A 27,446-nucleotide genomic window follows, 5' to 3' on the forward strand; every position below is an offset into this window, starting at 1 on the left:
AGCCAAATCTTCTATGAACTTGGTGTAATAGATCTATTTCCTGCAAATATACGTGCATTTGCACTTCCTTTTTCTTAGAGTTCAAAATACTACATTATTTGGCCTGAGATTTGGGAGGCTGGTGGTGGAAGAGGGGCACAGATTGCCTGCACACATCATGGCTATTATAGCAATAAAACCCCATTGGGAAAACAAGAAAGATCTTAGAGAACTGGAATACATAGGTCAGTAAAACCTAGGAGAATGCAGGAAATCAGTAATCTATAAAAATTTCTCCACCTGGTGGTTTCCCTCATCTAGTCTCATAGAATTTCAGATAGATTAGAGCACAAAAGAAGACTGTGGTGTCATAGCGTGGCAATGCATCAGCAATCAGAACAACTGGACCTAGTCTCCACCTGGCTATGAGTTTGCAGAAGGACTTGGGCAGTTGAATTTCACTTTCTGCACCTTGGTGTCATCCTCTGTTCAAAAATGTGATGGTAACAGTGACCTCTAAGCTTCTCCATGCTTATACCTAGCAGATAGTAGGTGATTACTAAATTCATTCTGAGCAGACATAATGAATCACGCTATAACCTCTCCAATTCATTCCTTGTGTAATTGTTCAATTCCATGTCCACCCTCTTAAGCAGCAGAGAGTTTGGAGAAAAAGTTCATAAATACAAAGCAAGGACAGTTCTTGGGCACATGTGATGTGGAATATACATTTTTATTTTAGATACAGTTTCAGGCATCGTTGGAAGTGAAATTGTCCAAGAGAATGGTGCATAGAGCAGTACACGTGCTTACATGCTTAGTTGGCAGCAATGGTCTCCTGAATCCAGCTCACGTAGTTGCAGACCTTGGTGTAGACACCAGGTTTGCCTTTTAGAGCACAGCCAATGCCCCAGGAGACAATGCCCTGGAGCTCTCCGTTGCAGACCACAGGGCCACCAGAGTCACCCTGTGCAAGAAGGAAGAGGCAGTAAGAACTCCCAACTATGCCAAAATGGGAAAAAGGCAAAATGCAATTTCTCCATTACCCTGGTTCTCTTTTCCCAGGTTGCTAATTCTCTAGGAAGCACCTTCCCTTCCCTTGGAAATCCAATTCTCAATCTCTGTCTGCATGCCTCTCCTTTCTTCTCCCTCCTCCTAGTTCTGCTCTTTTCTTAGTTGCAGGCATGCAGGACCAAGAAGAGGTGAGGACTGATGAATGCAATGCTGCCCAGCTACTTGTGCCTTTTTTCAGAAAGCTTCCTTCTACCATATTGCTCCTCAGCAGGGCTCCTAGATGTCCTGTTTGTACATCATCTTCTGTGTATCTTTTTACTCTTGGTCCTAGCCATTAATGTCTCAAAAAGAAAATTAATCTTGATCCCAAATCTGTCCAAGGTCCCTTATAAGCCATCCCTAACACAGCTTTTCAATCTGTGTTTTGGGGAGGGAAACTTTGTGGAATGGCATGATGTTTGACTGGAAGGTATGCAAAGAAACTGACCTGGCAAGCATCCTTTCTACCCTGCATGTAGCCCAGACAGATCATGTTGCTGCTGATCCTCCCAGGGAAGGCATCGCGGCAAGTGCTGTCAGAGAGGATGGGAGCTTGAAGACACTGCAGGTCATCAGGAAAATTTTCTGATGGGCATGAGAGTAAAAATGGAAAAGTATTTCCCACAGGAATCCTGGAAATTTTCTTTCAATCTCCCCACCCCCCGTCCCTCCCCACCCTCGCTACTCTCTCAGATTGCCAGTATCTTCTATTTTGAAAGAACAATTGTTATCTGGAATGACTTCCAAACAGTTTTAATCAACAAGTTGTTCTCTCTGACGTTAGCATCAGTGACTACAGATCTTAAATCTAGAGACTCTTTCTCAAGCAGTTCTCTGCTTTAGGCTGTACCAAATCCCTTTGTTCTGCTTACCTCCTCAGTTTCTACTTCTTTGCAAATCACTAATCACACTTCAATTGAATATCTGCCATCTTTATCATGGCTCATTTTTGTTGTGTTTCCAGAAAAAGCATCTTCCTAAGATTCCATATATCTACAAACCATCCTCTGGGAAACTTGCCTTGAGTGACAATTTAGGCTAACTGAACCTCTATATGTCTTTCACTTCTAGGATTTCCAGACTTGGTGCTTTTGTTCCAGGTGACACTTACCCCCAAAACTCCAGGTATTCCCCCAGCCAGAGATGAGGCACTGGGTATCAACATCCGCACAGGATTTTGGCAGAGAGATAGTAGACACACGGGAGTTGAGGGTGGCAGGTGAGCTCAGTTTAATCAGCATGATGTCATTATCAAAGTTTTGTTCATTGTATCTGGGGTGGCGGATGACCTTGGCTGAATTGATGAATTGCTCATCACCCTCAACAATTGCGATGTTGTGGTCTCCCAGATGCACCTGGATTTGGCTGGATTAAAGGACATAAAGTTCTTTAAGGACAACTTGAGCTTTTCCCCTTTCCCAGTTCACTCCAGTCATGAACATCAGCATGAGCGCTATACTCTGCAAGCATTTCCACACATAGAAAATTGTGCATTAAGGCAGCTCTACCCGACATGGTGCAGGTGACGGTAACTCTTACATGGGTGTCCCGACCACTACAGACTCACAGGCCCACCCTCTTGTTAGAAAGTTAAATATGTTTAGTTCCCAAGACTAAGTGATGCCAATAATATGATGGCAGGTGGAACAGGAATTTGGAGGTGACTCCTCAGCACCTGCTACTCCTCCTCTGGTTGAGATTATATATTATTATATATTGAGATTACATATATTATATATTGAGATTACGTATTATTCTGGGAAGATGCACCAGGAATCAGAGATATGACAAAAATTTAAGGGGGCAGAATGAACTGTTTTTATTTTTAATCTTATACTGGAAGCTTCATGTGGATTATTTCCTCCATATGCCTTTTTACCCCCCTGGTTGAGCTGTAATGATTAAGAATATTTATGGATTCATGTTCTTAAGCTAGTTCTAAGTATTCCTCATCACTCACTAGTTCCCCCCACCCCATGTCTTCAGTACCATCACTTGGAAGGACATCAGGGAACTCTAAGTTTACCTTTCCATGTAAAATTCCCTCCATGCATTTTTCAGTACCTGGGAGGAATGATTAGCCTCCTAGATCTGAATGCCTGACCCTCAAGAATAACTGTGTAGTTTTCCCTGAGTGTTCTTTGGCAGTGCTTGGGCATGAGTTGATCTGAAAGAACAGGGAGGTGAAGACTGGTTACTTACGGCCTGTAGCAGTGAGCTGCGGACACCACCCACTGGGGATTGATGAGGGAGCCACCACAGAAGAGGTAGCCCAAGTTCAGGAACACCTGGTAGGGAACAGAATTCTTCTGACAGGTGTAGCCCCCAACGATCTTGTCATCATCCTCAATGGGGACAGCAACTGACAAGGAAAAGTGGAAACTTTTAAAATCAGTTAAACAGATCAGATCTATCTTGTAGTTTCCACTTACCGCTAAGTTTTTGCAGATGAGCCAGAAAAGAGAAGATGTTTTCCGTCACACATAATCAGGAAATGGTGATAGCATAATTGTTACATTTTATTTTTTCAAAATCTCATTATTCTATTTTTATTTTTTTTATTTTTTATTTTTTTTAAACATTTTTTTAAAAGATTTTATTTATTTATTTGACACAGAGAGATCACAAGTAGGCAGAGAGAGAGAGAGAGGAGGAAACAGGCTCCCTGCTGAGCAGAGAGCCCGATGCGGGACTCGATCCCAGGACCCTGAGATCATGACCTGAGCCGAAGGCAGCGGCTCACCCCACTGAGCCACCCAGGCGCCCTCATTATACTATTTTTAAAACATACCCAACATATACTATTATAAGTATCTAATTTTTAAATTTATGCTTTAAATTTGATAAACATACTTTTTAAAAAAAATGTATACACTACACCCTCACACACACAAAAACACACCTGGATCAGAGACTCTTGATGTAATAAATGCCCTGAACATTACTAAGGGTATAAAGAATACTTTTCAAACAAAACTTTGCTCAGCAGCCACACAAATAGATTCAATAAATTTTGCAGTAACCACGCTTAAGTTTATTTATGATAGTTTGTATAGAGTAGATAACCCCATGACATAGCACAAAGGAACCTTTTAGAAGCCATCTAAGAATGTTCCAGCCTAGAAGGAATTGGGAGTTTTGTACTCTTGTTCCCCCAGTTTTTCTTTTGGTTCTTGCCTCAAATTTTCATGACATGATTTAACAGAATATTATATTGTTTCCTTTCCAACATTTCCCCTTATCTCCATTTTCTTTCTAACATTTTAAAATTTATCCAGCATTCTAAAGTCTGCCCACTGAATTATTAAGATTTGTATGGCTCCCAAAGTCAATGCTTGTATTATACATACCCTATTGTTGAAGTATTTTAAAGTAATTTTGGGGAAGATATTTCCATATGTATAGATTAATGCATTGAATTTATACTCATCCAATTCAGGAAAGTTTCACTGTAAGATTTGTATAAAATTCAGTAGTATGAAAAGCCAGAAATAGACATTTTTCTTTCTTCTGATGATTAAATGATATGTTATTTTTCACCAGAGAGATTTCATTAGTGAGGAAATTGTAAAACCCAGCCCCTAGCTTTCATTCATGAGAAATGAAGTAGCTTCACTTGTCAAGATCCCTGTGAAGATGTCTGTTGGTGTAGAGGAGACTCTGGCTTTGACTTTCATAGCCTCTTCAGTGAGCCCAAGACTAGTCACTAGTCCCAATTTTATCTCCCAGTGATTAACTTCAAATGCTTAGAAAGGTCAAACCAACATCTCCTTAATGTTAACTATCCTTTCCTCTTCTCTTTCTCCATAGATTTTACCTTGAAATTCAGGGCAATTTCTGTCTCTTTATACTTTCTGCACTAAGTACTCTTGCTCACTATCATCTTTCCCCCACAAGGGAGATTGAATTATGTATTAACTTTTGTAGAACTGTAGTCCCTCCCCTTATGCTGGTGTTGGTTATTCTTGGTTAACCAGAGTCAGGAAGCAGATGATCCATTTTCTGATGTATCTTCTGAAGGTCATTACTCACCTAAAACCACATCACAATTCCTATAACATTTACCCCACTTCATCAGGACAGGTAGGCATTTTATCATCTCACATGAGATGAGAAAGATGAGTACTAATGATGTACTGTGTGGTCACTAACATAACACAATAATTTTAAAAAAGGTGAATACAGTACAATAAGATATTTGAGAGAGACAGAAAAACATTGTCACATATCTTTTATTATAGTACATTATTATAATTGTTCTAAGCTATTATTAGTTTTGTTGTTAATTCCTTCCTGTGCCCAGTTTGTAAATTAACTTTTAACATCGGTATGTATATGTGGTGAAAAAAACATAGTATATATAGAGTTCAGTACTATCTGTGGCTTAAGGCACCTACTGGGAGTGGATGTCGGGACCACAGAATATAAGGGACTACTATATACACTGTCATTTCAATATTTTAAGCTTCTTGAGTACAAGAGTTTCTATTCCACATTCATTGTTGTCGTTCAGAGTACAAACTGCAAACAAAAATATCAGGGACACACACAGAATTACTTCTTATTATAGACTCACCAGTGGCTCCCAGCAGGGCAAGGAAGATGAAGGTCTTCATGGCTGCTCCCTAGAACTGGACTGGGGAGTGTGACGAACATCTCTCATCCATAGCTATTTATACCTCCTGGTCTGACATCAACACCCATGGCCATGGGTGCCAGAAAACTGATTTTGTTGGAAACTCACTGATCCAAGTTTAGAATTGAATTCTGTGAAAAACTGAAGATAATTCAGTATCAGATTTAAACATTAGCTTTTGTCTATTTTTCCAGAAGGTTATGGGAATGGAAGTTATAAACCCACCTGGTATGATTTGTTCCCCATAACAGAGAAATAAGTTGGAGTAAGTTCACAGAAGGGGGCTACGGGTGTCCTGTATACCAGACAAAATTCTTAGATACTTGGTTGTCTCAATTGTGAACTTTTATCTTGAGGACCAACTTGAACACTATTCTCCCAATGTTTAATTAATATTGGCTCTTTAACAATTATATAATTTTTCTGTGGTATCTCTGGTCTTGGATATCCATGTTACCTTTTCATTATTAATAGGGACACCTTGTTTCCTTGAGAAAAAAAAATTATTCTGAATTGAAGCTATGATTGGTCTAGACAGAAGAGTGAAAGAATCACTTACATTTATTAGAGCTTATTGTATATTTTACATATATAAAACATTGCATATATTAATTTAGTAATTCTTATTACAGCCCTAGAAGATACCTATTACTATCCCCACTTTACATGTGGGAAAACTGAGGCATACAAAATTGCAAGGACTTGACCAAAACCACATAGCAAGTATACAGTGGGGTCAGGATTCCAACCCAGGAAATCTAGCTTCAGAATCTCTTTTTAACTGCTGTACAGCACTTCTTTATTAAGTTTGCCACTTTCATCTGGACAGCATGATAATGCAGAAATCTTGTCCAATAATAATGGAATTCAAATTTATGGAGTACTTCTTATGTGTCAGGCATTGTGAATCGGATTTATATACATCATTTCTTTCAATCCCTAATAAATGTTCTAATTTTTACCATTTTATAGATGGGGAGGATGAAGCGTAGAGAAATTACATGTTTTGCTCAAAGTTTTATATACTTTAGTGATCAACACAACATTCAAACTCAAGCAGCCTCATTTCTGAGGCCATGGCCTTCTGCGTGATTGATGCCATAATCATATTTAAGGAGAACAATCGGAACTTGATCAAATTAAAGGATGCCTCTAGTGAGCAGATAGAATTCTTAGAAAAATCTAAGAAATGTGTTCCTGGAGCAGGAGTTGTCCTAATTAATGAGGCATGGCAGAAACTTCCAGAATAAGTGAATCTCAGGAAGAACTAACCTCTAGCTGCATAGAACCAGATTCTCCTCCTACATATCATAATGACCTACCAGGATGTTATGTCTGTTTTAGCAAATCCTCCCTCCTGAGTAGATTGTTTCTTTTACATTTGAAATGTTGCTGATAAAAAGATGACTAACTAGAAGGCAGGACTGCATTTGGGACCAGGTAATTCTATGTTGTGGGGAACTGCTCTGCACTCTATAGGATATTTATCAGCATCTCTTGCCTTAGTTACAAGTACCACTAGCCCTTCCTCCCAGTTGTGATAACCAAAATATCTCCAGACACTGGTAAATGTTCCCTCAGGGTCAAAATCATCCCCAGCTGGAAACAACTGATCTAAGGAGAAAAGATGGGCAAAGCAACTCCTAAGGCCATAGTCATGGGAACGTGCCTCAAATGTTAGGACAAGGTAGGCTCTCATTAACTACTAAATGAATGGCACATAAGGCAGGGAGTCACCCTTTTCTTATCCCAAATATCTCAGAAATCCTGATGTATCTGCTGACATTTTCCTCCCCTCTCTGTGACATGGCCTTTCTTTGTTGTCCCATCCTCCCTGTGTGACTATGCCCCCCAGACATCACTTGCCATCTCCCTGCTTCTATATTTTTAAATTTAATTTAATTTTTTCATTTTTCCAAGATTCATTGTTTGTGCACCACACCCAGTGCTCCATGCAATACGGGCCCTCCTTGATACCCACTACCAGACTCACCCAACCCTCACCCTCCTCCCCTCCAAAACCCTCAGTTTGTTTCTCAGAGTCCACAGTCTCTCATGGTTTGTCTCCCCTCTGATTTCCCCCAACTCACTTCTCCTCTCTAACTCCCAATATCTTCTGTATTATTCTTTATGCTCCACAAGTAAGTGAAATCATATGATAATTGACTCTCTCTGCTTGACTTATTTCACTCAGCATAATCTCTTCCAGTTCCATCCATGTTGATACAGAGGTTGGGGATTCATCTTTTCTGATGGAGACATAATATTCCATTGTATATATAGACACTATCTTCTTTATCCATTCATCTGTTGAAGGACATCTTGGTTCTTTCCACAGTTTGGTGACTGCGGCCATTGCTGCTATGAACATTGGGGTACAGATGGCCCTTCTTTTCACTACATCTGTATCTTTGGGGTAAATATCCAGAAGTGCAATTGCAGGGTCATAGGGTAGCTATATTTTTAATTTCTCAAGGAATCGCCATACTGTTTTCCAAAGTGGCTGCACCAACTTGCATTCCCACAAACAGTGAAGGGGGTTCCCCTTTCTCCACATCCTCTCCAACACATGTTGTTTACTGTCTTCTTAATTTTGGGCATTCTAACTGGTGTAAGGTAGTATCTTAATGAGGTTTTGATTTGAATCTCCCTGATGGCTAGTGATGATGAACATTTATTTATGTGTCTGTTAGCTAATTGTATGTCTTCTTTGGAGAAGTGTTTGTTCATATCTTCTGCCCATTTTTTGACATGATTATCTGTTTTGTGTGTGTTGAGTTTGAGAAGTTCTTTATAGATCTTGGATATCAGTCCTTTGTCTGTAGTGTCATTTGTGACTATCTTCTCCCATTCTGTGGGTTGCCTCTTTGTTTTGTTGACTGTTTCCTTTGCTGTGCAGAAGCAATTGATCTTCATGAGGTCTCAAAAGTTCATTTGCACTTTTTTTCCTTTGCCTTTGGAGAAATTTTATTGTTGTTGTTGTTTTGGAGACATGTTTTGAAAGAAGTTGCTGTGGCCGGTGTCCAAGAGGTTACTGCCTATGCTCTCCTCTAGGATTTTGATACCTGGGAATAAACCTAACCAAAGAAGTAAGGGGTTTGTACTCGAGGAACTACAGAACACTCATGAAAGAAACTGAAGAAGACAAAAAAAGATGGGAAAGCATCCCATGCTCATGGATTGAAAGAAAAAAACATTGTTAAAATATCTATACTGCCTAGAGCAATCTATCATTTCAATGCCATCCCAATCAAAATTCCACGGCATTTTTCAAAGAGCTGGAACAAACAATACTAAAATTTGTGTGGAGCCAGAAGAGAGCATGAATTGCTAAGGAAATGCTGAAGAAGAAAAACAAAGTGGGGGGGGGGCATCATGTTGTCTAATTTCAAGCTTACTACAAAGCCATGATCACCAAGACAGCATGGTACTGGCACAAAAACAGACACATAGAGCAGTGGAACAGAGTAGAGAGCCCAGCAATGGACCCCCAACTTGTGGTCAACTAGTCTTCCACAAAGCAGGAAAAAATATCCAGCGGAAAAAAGACAATCTCTTCAGTAAATGGTGCTGGGAAAATTGGACAGCTATATGTAAAAGAATGAAACTCAACCATTCTCCTTCCACCATACACAAAGATAAACCTGAAATGGATAAAAGACCTCGATGTGCGGCAGGGATCTATTTTAAACTTATTAAGGAATCTCCACACTGTTTTCCAAAGTGGCTGCACCAACTTGCATTCCCACCAACATTGTAAGAGTGTTCCCCTTTCTCCAAATCCTCTCCAACAAACATTGTTTCCTGTCCTTTTCATTTTGGCCATTCTAACTGGTGTAAGGTGGTATCTCAATGAGATTTTGATTTGAATTTCCCTGATGGCTAATGATGATGAATACTTTTTCATGTTTCTATTAGCCATTTGTATGTCTTCTTTGGAGAAGTGTCTGTTCATATCTTCTGCCCATTTTTTGACATGATTATCTGTTTTTTGGGTGTTGAGTCTGAGGAGTTCTTTATATATCCTGGTTATCAGCCTTTTGTCTGTAGTGTCATTTGTGAATATCTTCTCCCATTCCATGGGTTGCCGCTTTGTTTTGTTGACTGTTTCCATTGCTGTGCAGAAGGTTTTGATCTTGATGAAGTCCCAAAAATTCATTTTTGCTTTTGTTTCCTTTGTCTTTGGAGACATGTCCTGGAAGAAGTTGCTGTAGCCAATGTCAAAGAGGTTACCACTTATGTTTTTCTCTAGGATTTTGATTCTAAAGTGTCCCTCTGACATTCTTAGAGACTCACCAAACATCCAGATATGAAATGAATTTAATAAATCATCCCTTGCTCCCCATGTTCATGATGAGGAAGCTGTGATCCTCATAGAAGTTTCTGGCAAAGTCAGGACTCAGATTGAATCTCTGGATTTCCTCTGACATGTTGAACTTGATCTGAGCCCTGTGCTCCCATAAACAGTGACTATTAAAAATACTCAGAATTTTGGGTTCGGGGAAATGGCTTACCACAAAGAACTACCCTTCCACACAGGAGTTACTAGAGACTTTGCCACTCTTTCTTGTGACTCCCATAAAACTCAGGATGACTCTCTTATTTACCTGTGACAAAACTAAACACAGATCTTTCCCCACTTTACTTGAACCTGCTGAAGTGGCCAGAACTGACCCTCCCAACTCCCCATTCTTTGTCTCATGAGTGATTAGCTAAGCTTACAATTCCCTTTTCCCCTGAAACAGGTTAAACACAGAGAAAACAATTTTTGTTCAGCTGACTGAGAAGTCCTCTGACTGAAAACAACTATTTTTCTCAATGACAAATCTCCCCACCTTTAACACATTTATTTCTCCCTCTAGAAGCCTTAAGGCAAAACCATCCTGCTGAGACACTCTGATCTTTAGATCTGGGGTGTTCTTACTGCAATAGTCTGAATAAAATCCATCCTCTTACTGTTCAGTTTTTGTCTTTGACATTTATGACTCTTCAGTGCACTACACTCTTGTTTTAAGTTAGCCTTATAAGAGAACTTCTTAACTAAACCCCCTCTACAAAAATATGAAACAAATAGTGGGTTCTGTCAGGGATATTGGTCTACAATTTTCTTGTAATGTCCTACCTTCTCTGGCTTTGCTATTAGACTCACACTGGCTTCTTACAATGAGTTTGGAAGTGTTCCCTCCTCTTCAACTTTTTGGAAGAGTCTGAGAAGGATGGGTATTAATTTCTCTTTAAATGTTCACTAGAATTTGCCAGTGAAAATGTCTGGTCCTGGGATTTTCTGTAGTGGGAGGTTTTTGATTACTGAGTCACTTTCTACTCCTCACTGATCTGTTCAGATTTTCTAATAATAAAGTGCTTACAACAGGGAGTTCTAATGGGAAATAGGAAATGTTACATAAATGCTTATTAAATGAAATGACTGTGACTTTAGTATCTCCATGTTTTCCAGGCTTCTGGGGATGCCTTTCTTCCCCAATGTCCAAATATTTTTATGAAGTCCTATATAGTGGTGAAGAGCAAGGACTCTGGGGTCTAGCTTCTAGGATTTGATTCCTGGCAGCAGGAATTACTAGCTGTCTTACATTGGAAAAATACAATTGACCTCCTAAGCTTCATGTAATGAGGAATATTAATGCCTGTTTCATAGGATAGTTGTGAGGCTTGAATATTACTTGAAAGTATGTAAGAAAGGTGTGACATGTTGAAAAAACTTAAGTAGTACTGGTTGTGATGATATTGATGATGATTGTGTTTTTCACCTCCTGAATACTAAGAAGGAATAAACCTTCTGTATATCTCTGGTTCACAGAATTGTGCATTTTGGCTCAGCCCTATCCTGGGGCATGCTGCTCCTAAAGTCAGCGATTCGAGGCTATTGAGCACCATCGGGACATCTGGAGCACCAGATGTCTGCAGCCTAATAATATAGCTCTCCCCGGAAATAAATTACTCTGCCCTCTCTTTGTAACTGTGTTTCATTTGTAACACATGGTGATGAATGTGAGACTCTGAACAGATGTGGGAGGATGAGGGTGGAGCTGATCTGTAATCCCAGCCTGCCCTGCACTGCACTCATTCTCAGCTGGCTTCCTTCCCAGACATGAATGTGGGTGATGGACTTTTGTAAGGTGGTAAGGGCTACGACTAAGTTTTGTGAAGTAAACAGCCTGGGAATTTTACTAAAAATGAACAATATATCTGCTCTGCAAAATGTACTACATTCTTTTTTTTTTCTAGTGTTCCAAGATTCATTGTTTATGCACCACACCCAGTGCTCCATGCAGTACATGCCCTCCTTAATACTCACCACCAGGCTCACCCATTCCCCCAACACCCTTTCCCTCTAAAACCCTCAGTTTGTTTCTCAGAGTTCACAGTCCCTCATGGTTCATGTAAATCTATTACATGTTTATTGAGAAAAATATAGGGAAAAAAACCAGCAGAAATATGTAACAACAATAAAAACCTCACTAATTATAACTCCACTTAATATTGCCCCCTATTAGCACAATCAGTATTGCAATACTTCTGGCTCTGCCCATTCTATATAATTTTCACTCAACAAAAAAAAGAGTTAATAATTTTTTTTAAGAGCAGGCATTTAAGGCTATCAACAATATTGAGAGGAGGGTACAGAGATTTCCCATATACCCCATGGCCTCACCAGTGCATACCCTGTCCCATTTCCAACATCCCCACCAGAATGGTCCACTTACTACAAAGGATGAGCCTACACTGACACATTATTACCACTCAAAGTCCATAGTTTACCACAGTATTCACTCTTCTTGCTGTTGTATAGTCTATGGGTTTGAACAGATTTATAATGAATGATATGTGTCATTAGAGTAGCATACAGAGTATTTTCACTGCCCTAAAAGTCCTCTGACTTCTGACACTTGGAAACTGCTATTCTTTTTATTGACATCATGACTGTGCCTTTTCCAAAATGTCTTATTGTTAGAATCATACAATATGTAACTCTTTCAGTTTGCTTCTGTCCCTTAGTGATATGTACTTAAGTTTCCTCCATGTCTTTTTGTTGCTTCATAGCTCATTTCTTTTTAGCACTGAATCATATTCCATTGGCTGGATGTCCCAGAGTTTATTTATCAATACACCTACATAAGAGCATTTTGGTTGTTTCCAAGTTTTGCCAATTACAAATAAATTTTCTATAAACATCCATATGTAGCTTTGTGTGTAGAGACAAGATTTTATCTCGATTGTTGGATCATATGATAAGACTATGGTTAGGCAGAGTCCATAGCTGAGATGGGGTACAGATAAATAATGATCAGACTGAGCTACTCAGAATACATGACTATCTCCAAGATTAAGTAAAGACTTGTATTTCTCTCCATTAAATGAGACAGAACTTCTTAAGTGACTTTTAAAGTACAACCAAAATAATACTAAATTAGTAAGTAAATGTTATTATTTTTAAAGGCCTTTGAACATTTTATTTCAATACCAAAATCACTTGCCATAAAAATTGAATGATGAGAATACTGACATTAAATAATGAATTAAATATTTTGGGGGGGGGTAAAAGAAGCTTCTATTCATCTTATTAAACCAACTTTCCTCAGATGAATTCATTATGAGCATATGCTGAAATTTTTTGGTTATTAGTGGAAAAACTAACAAGTGGATTATGGTGTGTACCAGTCTGAAATAAACTTCCACATCTATCTCCAATATCTATACTATGTGAGAAAAAGATGGAAGCCTAGCTCCTTGTGTAAGGAGCTAGGCTTCCATGTGCAGGTATTGCTTTATTTTACATTGCTGTGAGAGCTCATAACCATGAGGATGACAGCTGAGAGCCATCTTAGAGTTTTCAGAACAAGTAGTAAGTAAAGTACTATGATTAGACACAGCAAGACAAAACCACTTTTGACTTTAGGAAGTTGTTCCTAATCTCAGATTATTACCTCTTTATATATTTCCTTATTTTTGCCCCAAAGATCCCATGTCTTCCTGGAACTTAATGAATTCTGAACTAGATGTTTATTTGAAGTAAATACATATTGTTGAGAGATACCTCTTCCAGCTCTACAAAGTGGCTTCCTGACTTGTTAATTTTAGCCATTCTGACTAGTGTGAGGTGGTATCCCACTGTGGTTTTGATTTGTATTTCCCTGATGCCGAGTGATGTTGAGCACTTTTTCATGTGTCTATTGACCATTTGGATGTCTTCTTTGCAGAAATGTCTGTTCATGTCTTCTGCCCATTTCTGGATTGGATTCTTTATTCTTTGGGTGTTGAGTTTGATAAGTTCTTTATAGATTTTAGATACTAGTCCTTTATCTGATATGTCATTTGCAAATATCTTCTCCCATTCTGTCAGTAGTCTTTTGGTTTTGTTAACTGTTTCCCTTGTTGTACAAAAGCTTTTTATCTTGATGAAGTCCCAGTAGTTCGTTTTTGCCCTTGCTTCCCTTGCCTTTGGCGATGTTTCTAGGAAGAAGTTGCTGTGACTGAGGTCGAAGAGGTTGCTGCCTGTGTTTTCCTCCAAGATTTTGATGAATTCCTGTCATCATTCCTGTCATTTCAACCATTTTGAGTCTATTTTTGTGTGTGGTGTAAAGAAATGGTCCAGTTTCATTCCTCTGCATGTGGCTGTCCAATTTTCCCAACACCACTTGTTGAAGAGACTGCCTTTTTTCCATTGGCCATTCCTTCCTGCTTTGCCAAAGATTAGTTGACCATAGATTTGAGGCTCCATTTCTGGGGTCTGTATTCTGTTCCATTGATCAATGTGTCTGTTTTTGTGCCAGTACCATACTATCTTGATGATGACAGCTTAGTAATAGAGCCTGAAGTCTGGAATTGTGATGCCACTAGCTTAGATTTTCTTTTTTTAACATTCCTCTGGCTATTTGGAGTCTTTTCTGGTGCTATATAAATTTTAGGATTATTTGTTACATTTCTTTGAAAAAAGTTGGTGGTATTTTGATAGGGATTGCATTAAATACATAGATTGCTCTAGGTAGCATAGACATTTTCACAATATTCATTGTTCCAATCCATGGGCATGAAACATTTTTCCATTTCTTTGTGTATTCCTCCATTTCTTTCATGAATATTCTATAGTTTTCTGAGTACAGATTGTTTGCCTCTTTGGTTAGGTTTATTCCTAGATATCTTATGGTTTGGGGTGCAATTTTAAATGGAATCAACTCCTTAATTTCTTTTTCGTTTGTCTTGTTGTTGGTTTAATAGAAATGCAACTGACTTCTGTGCATTGATTTTATATCCTGACACTTTACTGAATTCCTGTATGAGTTCTAGCAGATTTGGAGTGTAGTCTTTTGGGTTTTCCACATAAAGTATCATACCATCTGCAGAGTGATAGTTTGACTTCTTCTTTGCTGATTCAGATGCCTTTAATTTCTTTTTGTGGTCTGATTGCTGAGGCTAGGACTTCTAGTACTATGTTGAATAGCAGTGGTGATAATGGACATCCCTACTGTGTTCCTGACCTTAGCAGAAAAGCTCTCGGTTTTTCTCCATTGAGAATGATATTCACTGTGGAATTTTCATAGATGGCTTTGATGATATTAAGGTATGTAATCTCTATCTCTACACTTTGAAGAGTTTTGATCAAGAAAGGATGCTGTACTTTGTCAAATGCTTTTTCAGCATCTCTTGAGAGTATCATGTGTCTTGTGTTCTTTCTTTTATTAATGTATTTTATTACATTGATTGATTTGCGGATGTTGAACCAACCTTGCAGCCCTGGGATGAATCCTACTTGGTCATGGTGGATAATCCTTTTAATGTACTGTTGGATCCTATTGGCTAGTATTTTGGTGAGAATTTTCACATCTGTGTTCATCAAGGATATTGGTCTATGATTCTCTCTCTCTCTTTTTTTTTTTTTTAGAAGATTTTATTTATTTATTTGACAGAGATCACAGTAGGTAGAGAGGCAGGCAGAGAGAGAGAAGGAAACTGGATCCCCACTGAGCAGAGAGCCCAATGCAGGGTTCCATCCCAGGACCCTGAGATCATGACCTGAGCCAAAGACTGAGGCTTAAACCCACTGAGCCACCCAGGTGCCCCTGTAATTCTCTTTTTGATGGGGTCTTTGTCTGGTTTGGGGATTAAGGTAATGCTGCCTCATAAAATGAGTTTGAAAGATTTCCTTCAATTTCTATTTTTTGGAACAGTTTCAGGAGAATAGGAATTAATTATTCTTTAAATGTTTGGTAGAATTCCCCTGGGAAGCCATCTGGACCTGGGCTCTTATTTTTGGGAGATTTTTGATGACTGCTTCAATCTCCTTACTGGTTATGGGTCTGTTCGGGTTTTCTGTTTCTTCCTGGTTCAGTTGTGGTAGTTTATATGTCTCTAGAAATGCATCCATTTCTTCCAGATTGTCAAATTTGCTGGCATAGAGTTGCTCATAATATTTTCTTATAATTGTATTTCTTTGGTTTTGGTTGTGATCTCTCCTCTTTCATTCATGATTTTATTTATTTGGGTCATTTCTCTTTTCTTTTTGATAAATCTGGCCAGGGGTTTATCAATATTATTAATTCTTTCAAAGAACCAGCTCCTAGTTTTGTTGATTTGTTCTACTCTTTTTGTTTGTTTGTTTCTATTTCATTGATTTCTGCTCTGATCTTTATTATTTCTCTTCTCCTGCTGGATTTAGGAGAAGAAGAGCTGTTCTTTCTCTAGCTCCTTTAGATGTAGGGTTAGGTTGTGTATTTGAGAACTTTCTTGTTTCTTGAGAAAGGCTTGTATCACTATATACTTTCCTCTCTGACCACCTTTGCTGCATCCCAAAGATTTTGAACAGTTGTGTTTTCAATTTCATTTGTTTCCATGAATTTTTTCAACTCTTTTTTAATTTCCTGGTTGACCCATTCATTCTTTAGTAGGATGCTCTTTAGCCTCCATGTATTTGAGTTCTTTCTAACTTTCCTCTTGTGGTTGAGTTCTAGTTTGAAAGCATTGTGGTCTGAATATATGCAGGGCATGTTCCCAATCTTTTGGTAGCAGCTGAGACCTGATTTGTGACCCAGGATGTGATCTGTTCTAGAGAATGTTCCATGTGCAGTAGAGAAGACTGTGTATGTCCCAACATGTTGCTTTGGGATGGAATGTTCTGAATATATCTGTGATGTCCATCTGGTTTCGTGTGTCATTTAAAGTATTTATTTTCTTGTTGATCTTTTTCTTAGATAGATAGATATCTATTTCAGTGAGGGGGGATGTTAAAGTACCCTACTCTTACTGTATTACTGTCAATGTGTTTCCTTGATTTTGTTATTAATTGGTTTATGTAGTTGGCTGCTCCCATGTTAGGGGCATAGATATTTAAAATTGTTAGATCTTCTTGTTGGACAGACCCTTTAAGTATGATATAGTGTCTTTTCTCATCTCTTATTATAGTGTTTGGCTTAAAATATAATTTTTCTTATATAAGGATTGCCACACAGCTTTCTTTTGATGCCATTAGAATGGTAAATTGTTTTCCATCCCCTCACTTTAAATCTGGAGGTGTGTTTGGGTCTAAAATTAGTTTATGTATCAATGGGTCTTGTTTTGTTTTTTAAATCCATTCTGATGCCCTGTGTCTTTTGAGTGGGGGCATTTATCCCATTTACATTCAGGGTAACTGTTGAAAGATAGGAATTTAGTGCCATTGTATTGCCTGTAGGTGACTATGGTCATATATATATATATATATATATATATATATATATATATATGTGTGTGTGTGTGTGTGTGTGTGTGTGTGTCTGTGTGTGTGTGTATGTTTCTGTCCTTAAAATTTGGGGAGGCAGTTTCTTCTAATAGACCAAAACACACCAAAATTCTGGTGTGTGGTTCTGTTCTATTCACCAGCCTGATTATATATATTTTTTCCTTTCTTTTTCTCCTGGCTTTCGGTCTCTTCTGATTTGTTTAGTGTATATTTTTCTAGTGGCATTGTTACTCTTTAAGCATTTTTGTTCTCTCATTCATCTATTCTTCTCTGGATAAAATGACAAGGAGGAAAAACTCACTTCAGAAAAAAGAACAGGAGGCAGTACTGACATTTAGGGACCTAATCAATATGGACATTAGTAAGATGATGGAACTAGAGTTCAGAATGATGTTTATAAAGATACTAGCTGGTCTTGAAAAAAGCATATAAGATACTAGAGAATCCCTTTCTGGAGAAGTAAAAGAACTAAAATCTAACCAAGTTGAAATTTTAAAAAGTTATTAATGAGGTGCAATTAAAAATGGAGCCTCTTACTGCTAGGATAAATGAGGCAGAAGAGAGAATTAGTGATCTAGAACATCAAATTATGGAGAATAAAGAATTTGACAAAAAGAGAGATAAACAACTACTGGATTATGAGGGGAGAATTCCAGAGATAAGTAATATCCTAAGATGAAACAATATTAGAGTAATTGGGATCCCAGAAGAAGAAAGAGAGAGAGGGGCAGAAGGTATATTGGAGCAAATTATAGCAGAGAACTTCCCGAATTTTGGGAAAGGAAAGAGGCATCAAAATCCAGGAGGTCCAGAGAATCCCCCTCAAAATCAATAAAAATAAGTCAACACCCTATCATCTAATAGTAAAACTGGCAAGTCTCAGAGACAAAGAGAAAATCCTGAAAGCATCTTGGAACAAGGAGTTTATAAACTACAAAGGTAGAAATATTATATTGTGATGAGACCTATCCATAGAGATCTGGCAGTCCAGAAGCAGTCAGAACACTAAATGAGAAAAGTATGTAGCCAAGAATAGTAAATCCAGCTAGGCTGTCATTGAAAATAGAAGGATAAATAAAAAGCTTCCAGGACAAACAAAAACTGAAAGAATTTGCAAACACCAAACCAGCCTTACAGAAAATATTGAAAGGGGTTCTCTCAGCAAAGAGAGATGGTACATACACAATGAATCTAGGAACACTGAAAAAACAAAATCTAATAAATAAATAAACAAATAAATAAATAAATAGGTATGGATAAGATAAAATGTTGGTTAAAATAGAAAAAAGGAAAAATTTTTTAAAAATGGAAAAAGAAAAAAAGAAAATTTTTAAAATTTAACTTTGAAAGACTCAAGAATTATGGGAAAAAGCCATGGATTCTATGTGCTGTATTCCCCTAGTGCTGTTGTCTTGCAGTTCTCCTTGACTGGTTCACTTGGTCTTGGATGAATGTTCTTTTTAATCTTCTGGGTGAGGGGCCTGTTGCAGCAAATGTCTTTGCCCAAGGCATAATTGCAGCACCCTTGCTAGGGGCCAGGCGAAGTAATCTGCTTGGGTCTGTTCTCAGTAACTTTTGTTTCTTGAAAGCTTCCCATACAGTTTTGGAATATGAGAATGAAAATGGCGGCCTCCCAATCTCTGGCCCTGGAGGAGCTTTGTTCATAGAATTGCTGCTATTATTTTCTTTGATCTCCTGTTGAGTTTGTAGGTGTTTGTAATGGTTTGATAACTATCTAGCTGAACTCCTGGGACCTGATGATATTGGTTCCTTTCCTGTAGGTCTTTTTTTAAAGAAAAAATGACTTATTTATTTATTTTAGAGTGAGAGAGAGCATGATGGGGAAGATTAAAGGGAGAGAGAATCCTCTAACAGATTCCCCACTAAGCCAGATGCAGGGCTCCATCCCAGCACCCTGAGATCATGACCTGAGCCAAAATCAAGTCAGCCACTTAACCAACTGAGCCATCTGGGGGTCCTCATTTTCATAGGTCTTCTTATGTGTTTCTGATTACACAGTTGACCCTTAAACAATATGGAGTTTGAACTGCATGGGTCCACTGATTTGTGACTTCTTACAGTACAACTGTAAGTGAATTTTCTCTTCCTTATGATTTTCTTAATAGCATTTTTTCTCTACTTTATTGTAAGAATATAGTTTGTAGGACATATATGAAACATGTTAATCAACTGTTTATGTTATCAGTAAGGCTTCTGGCCAATAGTAGGCTATTAGTAGTTAAGTTTGGGGGAAGTCATAGGTTACAGAAGGATTTTTTACTATGCAGGGTGTAGATTCCCCAACCCTCACATTTCAAATATCCACTATACTTCTTGGCAGGTCTATACATTCCAGTCAGCTACACCTTTATCCAGTTTGATTTCCCTGTAGCATTTGCATGGATCAGCACTACATTCTTTTCATTTGTTTTCTATTTATCGAGTGAGAATACATATATCATGAAGGCAGGGTTTTGACTGTTTTCTTCTGCTGTACCTTAAGTTCATAAAACAGGACCGGTATATTGTAGTTGTTCAATAAATATTTTGGGTAAGTGCTTGAATAAATGAGGAGAATAGTTACATTGTCTCCACTACGGGACATGTCAGGTTTATTTAATCAATATTCTATTAAATGAATATTTGAGATGTTCCTGGGTTTTCAGTATTTCATAGACAATATATTGATAAGCACCCTAGATTATTCTGGTGGAGACTGTGTCCTCTTCCTTTATATCCACTCCTCCTTCTCTTGGTGACTAGCCTTATAACTACTCAGTTAACCAAGCATATACCATGTAAGCCATATTTCTTACAGAATGTAAAGTCCACCCTTTGCTCTGATGCCACGCCGTATTGCTTTATTGTAAATTAATCAGCATAATCCCATTTAATTATTGGCTCAGCGTTGTACAAATGACTGAATTTAGTGAGACACACAATATGATGACTGCCAGGGGCATCTGGGAAAAAAAGCTCTCCAAAAATGTTGGGAGCAACTTTGTTTAACTCTTTCCCTGGATACAGACAAGGGAGAGTAGGCCCCTGAGGGCTTTTTGATCATAAGGCTTTGTCCCTAGGATAAAGTGACAGAAATGACAGTAGTGCACAGGACAGAGCCAGGAGTAAATTGGGTCCTTGACATTTTCGCACTGCTGAATCACAGCATCCCTGAAGCCTTCCCCATTTCTAAGCTTCCATAAATGCAAGACCTAATGAGCTGGATATTCTATTCCTTGCAAACAAATGACTTCTAAATGCTACACTTTCATGTATACTTTGTTTTGTTTTTATATGCATGTTTTAACAGGATAGAGTTTGAGAATTGAATTTTCTGGGTCAAAGAGTGTACAGATTTTACATTTTAATATACATTTGCAAATTACAAAGGGTTAGATTTTAAAAAGACAAGAGACAGAAAGTGACAAGAGAAGCTGAAAAGAGACTATAGAATGGTATCAAGAAATGGGATTTGTTTATTTGGGCCGGCCCTGATCTCTCACCTTTTATCTATCTCACTTAGCCTGCCAGGGTCTCTGAATCTGCCCTCTACTTGGGCTGAAGTTGGTAGGCGTATATTGATGGTGGGGATGGAGTGGACTTATAGAAAGCATTGAAATGGAAATAAGACAGGACAGCTTAGTTATGATCAAATAGTTAGCCTCAAATACAATGAAAAGGAATTTGGGCTCCATCCTGGTGACATTGACAAGGCAATATTAAGGGCTCAGGACTGCTCCCTATGAACACGCCATCCAGAGTTACAGAGGAATAGAGATTTGGTAGTGAGGTGTGTACCTTCCCATACTTTCCTCTTCCAAGATACCCAGTATGGACTGCATGACTGTGTCCCTCCACCAAATGTATGTGCTCAAACCCTAATCCACAGTGGGATGGTATTAGGGGGCAGGGCCTTTGCAAGCTTTAGATGAGATCATAAAGGTGGAGCCCCTGTGATGGGATTAGTGTCGTTATAAGGAGAGACTAGAGCCCTCTCTCTACCCTGTGAGGACCCAGTGAGAAGGCCACTGTCTACATGCCAGAAGTGGGCCCCCACTATTTCAATGGCACCTTGATCTTGGACTTCCCAGCCTCCAGAACCATGAGAAATTAGTTTGTCGTTTAAGCCACCTAGTCTATGGCATTTTTGCTGTAGCTGTCTAAACTGACTAAGATAATATTCCTTCTTCACCTTATCAAGGAGGCTTGGAACACTTCTCCCTTTCAAACCTCCTCCACCTGCTCCAGTGTTTCCATGCTCAGATCCCATGATATCTTTTTCCTGGATCCATACTGCAAATGCACAAGAATCCGACTTGTACTCCAAGCCAACTCTGTAGCCAAATCTTCTATGAACTTGGCGTAATAGATCTATTTCCTACAAACGTACATGCATTTGCACTTCCTTTTTCTTAGAGTTCAAAATACTACATTATTTGGCCTGAGATTTAGGGGACTGGTGGTGGAGAAGGGGCACAGATTGCTTGCTAACGTCATGGCTGCTATAGCAATAAAACCCCATTAGGAAACAAGAAAGATCTTAGAGAACTGGAACTCATAGGTTAGTAGAACCTTGCAGAATTCAGGAAATTGGTGATTTGTAAAAATTTCTCCACCTAGTAGTTTCCCTCATCTAGTCTCACAGAGTTTCAGATGGATTAGAGCACAGAAGGAGACCATGGTGTCACAGCAGTGGCAATGCATCAGCAATCAGGATAGCTGGAGCTTGGTCTCTGCCTGACTACTATGAGCTTACCAAAGGACTTTGGGCCATTGAATTTCACTTTCTGCACCTTGGTGTCATTCTCTGTTCAAAATGTGACAATAACAATGACCTCTAGGCTTAGGGGACCACACAAAGCCTAGCAGATAGTAGGTGATTAATAAATTCATTTTGAGCAGGCAGAATGAATCACAATGTATCCCTTCCAATTCATTCCTCCTGTAATTGTTCAATTCTATGCCCACCTACTTACACAGCAGTAAGTTTGAAGAGAAAGTTAATAAATCAAAGTAAGGACAGTTCGTGGACACATAGGATGTGGAGCAAAATGTTTTTATTTAGATACTGTTTTCAGGCATAGTTGGAAGTTGAAATTGACCAAGAGGATAGTACATAGAGTATGACACATGCTTACATGCTTAGTTGGCAGCAATGGTCTCCTGAATCCAGCTCACGTAATTGCAGACCTTGGTGTAGACACCAGGTTTGCCTTTTAGAGCACAGCCAATACCCCAGGAGACAATGCCCTGGAGCTCTCCGTTGCAGACCACAGGGCCACCAGAGTCATCCTGTGCAAGAGGGAAGAGACAGTAAGAACTCCCAACTATGCCAAGATGGGAGCAAGATTCAGCGTTGTTTCTCCATGACCCTGGGTCTGTTTTCCCACGTTGCTGATTCTCTAGGAAGCACCTTCCCTTCCCCTGGAAATCCAATTCTTAATCTCTGATGGTATACCTCTCCTTTCTCCTCCCTCCTTCTAGCTCCTGCTCTTTTCTTAGTTGCAGGCACACAGGGCCAAAAGAGGAAGGACTTATGAGTGCAATGCTACTCAAGTAACCCTATTTTTTTTTTTTCAGAAAGATTTCTTCTACAATATCACTCCTAAATAGAGCACCTGGATGTCCTCTTACCACGCCATCTTCTGTGTATCTTTTTACCCTTATCCCTAGCTCTTTATATATCAAAAAGAAAATTTATTACTGATCACAAATCTATCCATGGTCCCTTAAAATCCATCACAGAGATAGCTTTTCAGCCTGTGTTTTGGGAAAGGGAATTATTGTGGAAGTGCATGTAGAAAAAGAGACTAACCTGACAAGAATCCTTTCCACCCTGCAGGTAACCCAGACAGATCATGTTGCTGGTGATTTTGCCAGGGTAGGCATTGCGGCAAGTGCTGTCAGAGAGGATGGGAGCTTGAAGACACTGCAGGACATCAGGAAACTTTTCTGTGGGGCAGGAGAGTAAAAATCGAAAAATATTACCTATAGGATTCCTGGAGATTTCTTTGCCTATCTCCCTTTACCTTCCCTACTGTCTCAGATTGCCAGTATCTTCTGTTTTGGAAGAATAGTTGTTATCTGGAATGACTTCTAAACAGTTTTCATCAATAAGTTGTTCTCTCTGACATTAGCATCAGTGACTACAGATCTCAAATCTAGAGACTTTCTCAAGCAGGTCTCTACTTTAGGCTGTACCAAATCCCTCTGTTGTGCTTACCTCCTCAGTTTCTACTTCTTTGCAAATCACTAATCACACTTCAATTAAATATCTGCCATCTTTATCATGGCTCATTTTTGTTGTGTTTCCCAGCAAAGGCATCTTCCTAAGCTTCCATATATCTACAAACGATCCTCTGGGAAACTTGCCTTGAGTGACAATTCAGACTAACTGAGCCTCTACATGTCCTTCACTTCTAGGATTTCCATACTTGGTGCTTTTGCTCCAGGTGACACTTACGCCCAGTACTCAGGGTGTTCCCCCAGCCAGAGATGAGGCACTGGGTACCAGCAGCTGCACAGGATTTTGGCAGAGAGATAGAAGACACTCGAGAGTTGAGGGTGGCGGGAGAGCTCAGTTTAATCAGCATGATGTCATTATCGATAGTATTTTGGTTGTATCTGGGGTGGCGGATGACCTTGGCTGAATTGATGAATTGCTCACCACCCTCAGAGACTGCGATGTTGTGTTCTCCCAGACGCACCTGGATTCGGCTGGATCAAAGAATGCAAAGCCTTAAAGGACCAAGTTGAGATTTTCCCTTTACCCAGTTCACCCCAGTCATAAGCATCAGCACGAACACCATCCCCTGCAAGCATTTCCACACATAGAAAATTGTGCATTAAGATAGCCTTATCGGACATGGTGCAGGAGACCATGACTTTAAGGTGGGTGTCCCTACCAGTACAGACTCACAGCCCACTGTCTTGTTAGAAGGTTAGTTCCCATGACTAGTGATGCCAATAAAACGATGTTAGGTGAAGCAGGAATTGGTGACGACTTCTCAGCACCTGCCACTTCTCCTCTGGTTCAGATTATGTATTATTCTGGGGAGATGTGGCAGGAATCAGAAACATGACAGAAATTTAAGGGGGCAGAATGAACTATGTTTATTTTCAATATTGTACTGGAGGCTTCCTGTGGATTATTTCCTCTATATGGAGATATAATGATTAAGAGTATTTGTTGATTCATGCTCTTGAGCTAGTTCAGAGTATTCTTCATCACTCACTAGTCCCCTCTCCCCATGTCTTCGGTACCATCACTTGGAAGGACATCAGGGAACTCTAAGTTTACCTTTCCATGTAAAATTCCCTCCATGCATTATTCAGTACCTGGGAGGAATGATTAGCCTCCTAGATCTGAATGCCTGACCCTCAAGCATAACTGTGTAGTTTGCCCTGAGTGTTCTTTGGCTTTGCTGGGGCATGAGCTGTTCTGAGAGAACAGGGAGGTGAGGACTGGTTACTTACGACTTGTAGCAGTGAGCTGCGGACACCACCCACTGGGGATTGATGAGGGAGCCACCACAGAAGTGATAGCCCGAGTTCAGGGACACCTGGTAGGGAACGGAATTCTTCTGACAGGTGTAGCCCCCAACGATCTTGTCATCGTCATCAATGGGGAAAGCAGCTGGCCAGGAAAAGTTGGAAACAATCTGTTAAACAGATCCATCTTGGAATTTCTACTTACCACCAAGTTTTGGGGGATTAATTATAAAAGGGAAGATCATTTTTTCCTGTTCACACATAATCAGGAAATGGCGATAACATAATTTTTTCATGATTTTTCCAAATCTTATTATTCAATACTTTTAATACCTACTGTACCTATTAGAAATATCTAATTTTTTAATTTATGCTTTAAATTTGATAAATATATTGTTTTTATTAATTTTTATTAACATATAATGTATTATTAGCCCCAGGGGTCCAGGTCTGTCAATCACCAGGTTTATGCACTTCACAGCACTCACCATAGCACATACCCTCCCCAATGTCTGTAACCCAATCCCCCTCTCCCTCCTCTCCTCCCCCCAGCAATCCTCAGTTTATTTTGTGAGATTAAGAATCACTTATGGTTTGTCTCCCTCCTGATCCCATCTTGTTTCATTTTTTTCCTTCCCTACTCCCCAAGTCCCCCTCATTGCCTCTCAAATTCTTCATATCAGGGAGATCATATGATAATTGTCTTTCTCTGATTGACTTATTTCACTCAGCATAATACCCTCTAGTTCCATCCACATTGATGCAAAAGGCAGTATATTGTTTTTTAATGCATGTCTTTTAATACACGTACACACACATATACCCATCTGTCAGAGACTCCTTATGTAATAAATGTCCTGAACATTACTCTCTATGGATATAAAGAATACATTTTATATAAAACTTTGCTCAGCAGACCTGCAAAGGTTTCAATAAAGCTTTTCAGTAACCACACTTATGTTTATTTATGGTAGTTGGTAGTTGGAAGCTTTTAGAAGCCCATAAGAATGTTCCAGCCTTGAAGGAATAGAGAGTTTTGTACTCTTGTTCCCCAGTTTCTCTTTTGGTTCTTGCCTTAAATTTTCATGACATAATTTAACAGAATATGATATGGTTTTCTTTCCAACATTTCCCCTTATCTCCATTTTCTTTCTAACATTTTAAAATTTACTCAGCATTCTAAAGTCTGCCCATCAAATTATTACGATTTCTGTGGCTCCCAGAATTGATGATTGTATTATACATACCCTATTGTTCAAGTATTTTAAAGTAACTTTGGGAAAGACAGTTCCAGATCTATAGACAGATGTACTGAATTTATACTCATCCAATTCAGGAAAATTTAATCATAAGATTTTTATAAAATTTAGTAGTATAAAAAAGCAGAAATAGACATTTTTCTTTCTTCTGATGATTAAATATGTTATTTTTCACCAGAGAGATTTTGTTAGCGAGCATGTTGTAAAACTCAGCCCCTAGCTTTTATTCATGAGAAATGAAGTACGGTCACCTGTCAGGATCCCTGTGAAGATGTCTGTTGGTGTAGAGGAGACTTGGGCTTTGACCTTCATAGCCTCTTCAATGAGCCCAAGACTAGTCACTAGTCCCAATTTTATCTCCCAGTGATTAACTCCAAATGCTTAGAAAGGTCAAAACAACATCTCCTTAATGTTAACTATCCTTTCCTCTTCTCTCTTTCTCCATAGATTTTACCTTGAAATTCAGAGCAATTTCTGCCTCTTTATACTTTCTGCGCTAAGTATTCTTGCTCACTATCATCTTTCCCCCTCAAGGCAGACTGAATTATGTGTAGACATTTGTAGAACTGTAGTCCCTCCCTTTATGGTGGTTTTGGTTACCCTTGGTTCACCAGAGTCAGGAAGCGAATGATCTGTTTTCTGATGAATCTTCCAAAGGTCATTACTAATCTAATCACAATGCCTATGTCATTCACCCCACTTCATCTTATCACATAGGCATTTTATCATCTCACATGATCACAAGAAAGGTGAGTACAGTACAATAAGATATTTTGAGAGAGACAAACAGAAGAGTATAGTCACATAACTTTTATTACACTATGTTGTTATAATTGTTCTATGCTTTTAGTAGCTTTGTTGTTAATCCCTTACTGTTCTTAATTTGTAAAATAACTTTATCATGGGTATGTATATGTGGGGAAAAATCATAGTATGATAGGATTCATTACTATCTGTAGCTTCAGGCATCTACTGGGGGTGAATGTAGCTGCCACAGAAAATAAGGGACCACTATATACACTGTCATTTCAATATTTATATTATGTTTTTTGAGTATAGAGATTCTATTCCGTATTCATTGTTGTCTTTCAGAGTACAAACTGCAAACAAATACATCAGGGACACACACTGAATCATTATTGTAGACTCACCAGCGGCTCCCAGCAGGGCAAGGAAGATGAAGGTCTTCATGGTTGCTCCCTGGATCTGGACTGGGGAGGGCAATGAATGTCTGTCATCCACAGATGACATTTTATGTCCTATGTGTTATTTATACCTCCAGGTTTGACATCGACAA

At 38.9% G+C, this 27,446-nt stretch overlaps 2 protein-coding genes across 8 annotated transcripts; both read right to left on the reverse strand.

The window, feature by feature from the left end:
• Positions 1 to 705: 705 nt before the first annotated feature.
• Positions 706 to 27,400, reverse strand: LOC131830457 (serine protease 1-like). Of its 2 annotated transcripts, none has more exons than XM_059172690.1 (5): positions 27,301 to 27,400; positions 3,235 to 3,394; positions 2,144 to 2,397; positions 1,481 to 1,617; positions 706 to 946 (listed from the first exon to the last, which is right to left on the reverse strand). In XM_059172690.1, the coding sequence occupies exons 1-5, from the start codon at positions 27,398 to 27,400 to the stop codon at positions 797 to 799; spliced, it is 801 nt and encodes a 266-aa protein (XP_059028673.1). In that variant the 3' UTR covers positions 706 to 796. The 2 variants fall into 2 exon arrangements, with proteins under 2 accessions (XP_059028673.1, XP_059028674.1); XM_059172691.1 differs by lacking the exon at positions 27,301 to 27,400 and adding an exon at positions 5,609 to 5,668.
• Positions 22,440 to 27,446, reverse strand: LOC131829866 (serine protease 1-like). 6 transcript variants are annotated; one of them, XM_059172081.1, is made up of 5 exons: positions 27,301 to 27,446; positions 24,876 to 25,060; positions 23,863 to 24,116; positions 23,215 to 23,351; positions 22,440 to 22,691 (listed from the first exon to the last, which is right to left on the reverse strand). In XM_059172081.1, the coding sequence occupies exons 3-5, from the start codon at positions 23,990 to 23,992 to the stop codon at positions 22,542 to 22,544; spliced, it is 417 nt and encodes a 138-aa protein (XP_059028064.1). In that variant the 5' UTR covers positions 23,993 to 24,116; positions 24,876 to 25,060; positions 27,301 to 27,446; the 3' UTR covers positions 22,440 to 22,541. The 6 variants fall into 6 exon arrangements, with proteins under 6 accessions (XP_059028064.1, XP_059028060.1, XP_059028063.1 ...); XM_059172077.1 differs by having other exon boundaries at positions 24,876 to 25,006; positions 27,301 to 27,402; XM_059172080.1 differs by lacking the exon at positions 27,301 to 27,446 and adding an exon at positions 26,604 to 26,694 and having other exon boundaries at positions 24,876 to 25,006.

The sequence above is a fragment of the Mustela lutreola genome, chromosome 4, assembly GCF_030435805.1.
Source record: "Mustela lutreola isolate mMusLut2 chromosome 4, mMusLut2.pri, whole genome shotgun sequence".
Lineage (NCBI taxonomy): Eukaryota > Metazoa > Chordata > Mammalia > Carnivora > Mustelidae > Mustela > Mustela lutreola.

What these genes read in the sequence shown, in the direction of transcription:
- LOC131829866 (XM_059172081.1), bottom strand. Translation starts at nt 23,992, where the DNA reads ATGCTGATTAAACTGAGCTCTCCCGCCACCCTCAACTCTCGAGTGTCT. An exon ending in GAACACCCTGAGTACTGGGC is followed by an intron (nt 23,352 to 23,862) that starts GTAAGTGTCACC and finishes CCTGCCCCACAG; the next exon opens with AAAAGTTTCCTGATGTCCTG. An exon ending in GTGGAAAGGATTCTTGTCAG is followed by an intron (nt 22,692 to 23,214) that starts GTTAGTCTCTTT and finishes CCTCTTGCACAG; the next exon opens with GATGACTCTGGTGGCCCTGT.
- LOC131830457 (XM_059172690.1), bottom strand. Translation starts at nt 27,400, where the DNA reads ATGTCATCTGTGGATGACAGACATTCATTGCCCTCCCCAGTCCAGATC. An exon ending in GCAGCTCACTGCTACAGGCC is followed by an intron (nt 2,398 to 3,234) that starts GTAAGTAACCAG and finishes CCTTTAATCCAG; the next exon opens with CCAAATCCAGGTGCATCTGG. An exon ending in GTAGAAAGGATGCTTGCCAG is followed by an intron (nt 947 to 1,480) that starts GTCAGTTTCTTT and finishes CTTCTTGCACAG; the next exon opens with GGTGACTCTGGTGGCCCTGT.